This window comes from Lepidochelys kempii, chromosome 3 (genome assembly GCF_965140285.1).
Source record: "Lepidochelys kempii isolate rLepKem1 chromosome 3, rLepKem1.hap1, whole genome shotgun sequence".
Lineage (NCBI taxonomy): Eukaryota > Metazoa > Chordata > Testudines > Cheloniidae > Lepidochelys > Lepidochelys kempii.
Window position 1 is genome coordinate 102,341,097 of NC_136382.1, and position 5,183 is coordinate 102,346,279.

A 5,183-nucleotide genomic window follows, 5' to 3' on the forward strand; every position below is an offset into this window, starting at 1 on the left:
TTGCCTCATGCTTGGGTCCAAGCAGGAGCAGTGGTGGGCTGGGAAGGAGGAGGGATGGCTCCAGGCGCTGGGCAGCCAGGGCTGCCAGCAGCCAGGCCCTTCTCCACCACCTCCTGGGCAGTGGCCTCCAATGCCAGCAAGAAGATGACCTTCCCATACATTTTGGAGGCTGCCATGATAGCCGTGGGCCCCACCACCCTCGCCAACGTCCGCAAGTGCTTCCTGGTCAAGGTGGGGAATGGGCCCCGGCCACCAGAGATGGTAGCAGAGGCAGTGGCCGGGAGAGATGACGTAGTGGCAGGCAGGAGAGCCACCTTCACCTGGGCATACGCCTTGGGGGCTGGGAGAAGCCCCCCCCCAGAGCTGGTGGAAGGAGCAGCGGGGAGGGAAGCCACAGCCGGTGGCAGGGCCGCGGCAGTGGGGGCAGCCCCTACCATGGAGGGGCCCTTACCCTTCTTTTTGCCCTGGCCTTTCCTGCCGGCTGGGGGGTCTTCCCCAGAATCGGAGGGGGCGAGGGACATGGCAGCAGTGGAGTTCACCCCATTGCCTGCCGCTGCTGGTGCCCCAGCAGGGCCGGTAGCAGATGGTTCAGCAGTGGCGGCTGAGGTGGGAGCCAGAGAGAGTGATGAGGGGCAGACGGAGGAGGAGCAGTGGGGTCTGCCTGAGGGGTCCCACCCACCTTGTACCCCACCATAATGAGCAGGGATGAAGGAGAAACACTGGAGAGGGGGTAGGGAAAGGGGGAAACAGGTCGACCACTCCTCCCCACTAGGCTGGAGGCAGGGGAGGAGGGCACCGGAAGTGGGGGTTGGGATGTGGATAAGGGCAGCCTATGAAGGCAAAGGCTGGAGGTGGGGGTTCAGTCACCAACACAGGATGGGATTCCGGCTCCTCTAGCTGCACTAGGGGAGGAGGGGTTATAATAGCATTGCGGGGGTGCAGTGAGGCAGGGGTTCAAACTGAAACAAGGGAGGGGCACGCACATGGGAGGGGCATGGGCACACAGAGCAAAGGGCCAGTCAGGGCAGGGGGACCGCGTTGGGGGTGGGGGTGGGGGGAAATAACCAGGCTGGAGGTAGAACAGGGAAACCAAGGGGCCAGCTTCAGAGGCTGGGATGGGGCAAACAAAAACTGAAGTGAGAAAGGGCAGGGCAAGCAAACAAACTGAAGTGGCCGAGGGCTGGGGCAAAGGGGGGGCAGGAAAAAGCTGCAAGGGTCAGGTGGGGCAGGTAGTAAGGGCAAAAGTGGGGGTCTGCTGCAGGGGTAGGGGGGATGCAGTCCAAGGCGGGGGGCACGTGCACCCACGTGTACTTGTGAAAAGTCAGTGATGAGGTTAGCTGAGTTAATGGCAGGTCTGAGCCACTAGCAAAAGTGGCCAAACTGAGGGCTGCCGTGAATCTCCGAGGCGAGCAAATCCGCCAATAAGCATAGGACCCACCAAGGCAGAGGAGGAACTTTGTCACAGTATATATATTACTGAATTATGAGAGACATGTACTGACATTTTCTACTGAGTGCTTACTTAAACATAATAATTCACTCTGTATTGCCACTGCATATTGTTGGGAGATAATCAGTGAAAACTATTAGATGATAGCATTCTGCAATAATAATTATGACAGATAAATAAGACATCTTTAATTTTACACTATAATATTCAACCAAACTATGCCCCCTTTTTTAACTGAAAATCACCACTGGATTTATTTGTTATAACCAGACACATTATTGATTTTCAGGAAACAGACTAGCTGTACAGAAGTGTGTCTGGAATATTTTACCTAATAAGTATCTCAGTGCTTTTCGAAACCATGGGTAGAAAAAACCATATATTAATGGATTACAGGTAGAGTTAAAATAGCCACACCACGTTAAGGCATCGAACAACATTGCAGGAGTAGAGAAATTTAAAAATGGGTCAATTAAAATTGTGAAGAAACATGGAAACCAGCATATTAGGAACACCCCCATGACTATACTTAGTGTCTTAGCCGCCTTCCTGTCTTTATTCTTGGAAAGTTGATTTGACTTTTCACGATTTGCATTTTCAGGCATGCTGCTCATAACATGTGCATGCTTTTTGGATACTAAAAAAATTTTGACATAAATTCCTATCATAACACAGCCAGGAGTAAAGAAGCCAACTGTGAACAAAACTGTTCCCCATAATTTATTAAACATAACTGGACAAGAACTAGAGCATGTAACTAAAATCTGATAGCCCTCTATTCCAGAAGCATATGCTTCTGAGAAAACCACTCCGAAAGCAAAAGCAGCTGGTATTGACCAACAAACTGCTAGCATTCGCTTTATCACAGAGATGGTTATTTTGCTAGAATAATGCAGTGGGTAACAGATAGCATAAAAGCGATCAACAGCAATGGAACAAAGATGGAAGATAGAAGTTACACAGAGCATCAGATCAAAACTATAGTGGACTTTGCAGAAAGTGATCCCAAAGTACCAGCAGTTCTCCACAGATCTGACCATGCTGTAGGGCATAATGGTGAATCCCAGAAGAAAGTCTGTAATAGCCATGGACAGAATCAAGAAGTTGGTTGGAGAGTGAAGCTGTTTGAAATAGGAGATTGAAATGATTATGGCTAGATTCCCGAAGATGGTGATGAAGATGGCTCCAGTCATGGACAAATACATTGCACCTCGAACGCCTGATGATCTGAACATTTCAGGACAAGATCCATTTCCAAATTCAGAGCAATCAATCAGGTCCTTGGAGATATTAGGAAAAGCCATAATCCTTTATCAGATATTTTCTTATTAAGATAGACAATATTTTTACGTGCAGTTTTAATGTTCAGGCATTTCCAATGGACTACAGCTCCTAACATAGAATACAATATAAAGTTAATTGGAAGTAACCAGTAAACACTGTTTAAAGTTATCAGGTGAAATCCTGGTCCCACTGAAGCCAAAGACAAAACTCTTATTGATTTCAGTGGGGCCAGGTTTTTATCCATCATTTCTCTGATAGATGCTGAAGTAATTTACATGGGTTGACACTGGAAATGATGATAAATATCATTTACAAAAATGTTTTTAAATAAAAATGTTAAAAGTACATACTTTTTTCACCTCATTAATTTGACTATTAGTATCACTTTTCTTTTGTGCAATCTATTACTTAAGTTCCACATTTTAAAAAGCTATTTATTTTCTACAGATGTCAAAATCAGCTCTTTTAATTAATGCCAAACATTCAAAAGGGAGGTGGGGAAGCAAAGAATTAGAGTTATAATGTGTGTGGGGGGGGTTGTTTTTTGTGTTGGTCTGTAATTTTAACTTCTACTTAGCTGGGCCTCCAATTTTTTCATTCTATGGGCCACTTTGTAAAACGAATTCTCCCACATGGACTATTTCTTCTCCTAGCCTCCTACTGCATGGAACTGACCACTGCTTTCCCACAAATCACAGTTTGAGAGCTGCTATTTTTAACAAATTGACTAGTTCAGAGCAAGCCTGTTCGGTAAGGGGAGTTTTGTGCCCAGCTCGCACTTCCCTGGAGACCTTTGAGAAGTCAGGTAATGAGTTACACTCCACAAACACTGATCTTACAAGTGTCACAAATTCAAAACTCCACTCTCTGCCTTTCAGCCATTCCTGTTGATGCTAAGCTCACATGCTATGGAGGATAAAGTACCCATCATGAACATTTGTAACTAAAATTGGTTGTAAAAGCGAGAAAGCATATGACAACAAATAGCCATATCTTTATTTTCTTCTCACATACACCAGTTTTACACTCTTGTAACTCTACTGATTGAAATGGAGTTACTCTTCATTTACACCAGTATAAGTGAGAGGTGAATCAAACCCTGTGTATTAGCCATTTCAGAACATTACTTTGAACAAAATGTATATAACAAGCTAACAATAAAGTTTGTATTCTCTCTTATTTGAACTATTTGTAAGCTTTCACTTTTATCCCTGAAGAAATCTGAAGGCTGTCAACCAAATGAATGCTGAGGAGGATGTAAATACAGTATCTGTCCATCATCTGCAAAGGGTTATTATTTTAATATTATATAAATCCTTTTTTCTAAAAACACGGCATGTTATTTTCTGCACTGCAGATTCTTGCTTATGCAGCAAGAGACGGCAAATTCTATTTTCTTCCCTCTGTTAGGGTCTGATCCCATTTCCATGGAAGTGAATGAAAAACTCCCATTGATTTCAACAAGAGATGGATCAAGTCCTTAGTTTTTTTTGTGAAAACACAGCCTCACCACTTTCTCCCCTTCTGCATACTCTGCTAGAGATCATCCTATATTATATAAAAAATAGAAGCAGAGAGAGATACCATATCTATGCCAAGTCAGCCTATATGTAAAGAAACATGTGATGTGGGGAACAGCTCAGCCCCATTGCTTCTATCCCCACAGATATTGTCTTAAAAGTAAGAAAAGATAAACATACAAGCAATGCAAGATTTAAAATAAATACTATAGATTCATGCTTCTTTACCCTGCCCCTACCTCCATCAAGCTAGGTAACATCATCAATACATTCTTGAAGGTTTATTCTTCTATTATTGTCCAGCTTATGTGAAATATTAATGTGGAATTTGAAGGGTAGCTCCCGTTGATGTCTTTGCCCAGAATAAGCAGGAAATGCATATTACCGAGCATTTTATGACATTACAGTCAGGTCTCAAGAGAATTTAAGCCAAAAGGATCATTAGGGGGGTTGCTGCTACAAGAGGTACATGAAGCCAGGTCCCCTGAAGGGATTGTTCTGTCCTCCATAACAGGATCAATATCTGTGCCTGCTTCATCTGCACTGACGCACTCACCTGTGAGAGCAGTTTTGGTGATTTGGAATGGATGAAAGTCAGCATGGAAGGGGCTCCCTTCTCTCCTTCTAGAAAGGAGATAGATGAAAAGCTGAGGTGTCAGGTGTAGATGGCACAATCTCTTCCTATTGTAGTGGATAATACTTTGTTTCTTTTGGATATTTGAGTAATTACCAGTCCTACAGGAACATAACAAATCTGACAAAATTACCTTCTTGACAATTTGAATGAGATGTAAATCCTCTCACTTTTCCCACCCTGTATCCCATTATATTTTTACTTGATTCCTCTGCATACATGTCAAACATTCGTCATAGGTCCAGTATTTTTCCTGTAGCCTCATAATGAAGTGTCCAGCCAAATCTCGGCAAGT

At 44.1% G+C, this 5,183-nt stretch overlaps 1 protein-coding gene across 1 annotated transcript; it reads right to left on the reverse strand.

Moving 5' to 3' along the window:
• Positions 1-1,725: 1,725 nt before the first annotated feature.
• On the reverse strand, positions 1,726-2,655 carry LOC140908794 (trace amine-associated receptor 2-like). The gene has a single exon (XM_073336669.1). It carries the CDS (start codon positions 2,653-2,655, stop codon positions 1,726-1,728), a length of 930 nt encoding a protein of 309 aa, XP_073192770.1.
• Between the last annotated feature and the right edge of the window lie 2,528 nt (positions 2,656-5,183).

Bases quoted from the DNA above. Each gene is read 5' to 3' on its own strand.
- LOC140908794 (XM_073336669.1), bottom strand. From the start codon at position 2,655: ATGTATTTGTCCATGACTGGAGCCATCTTCATCACCATCTTCGGGAAT.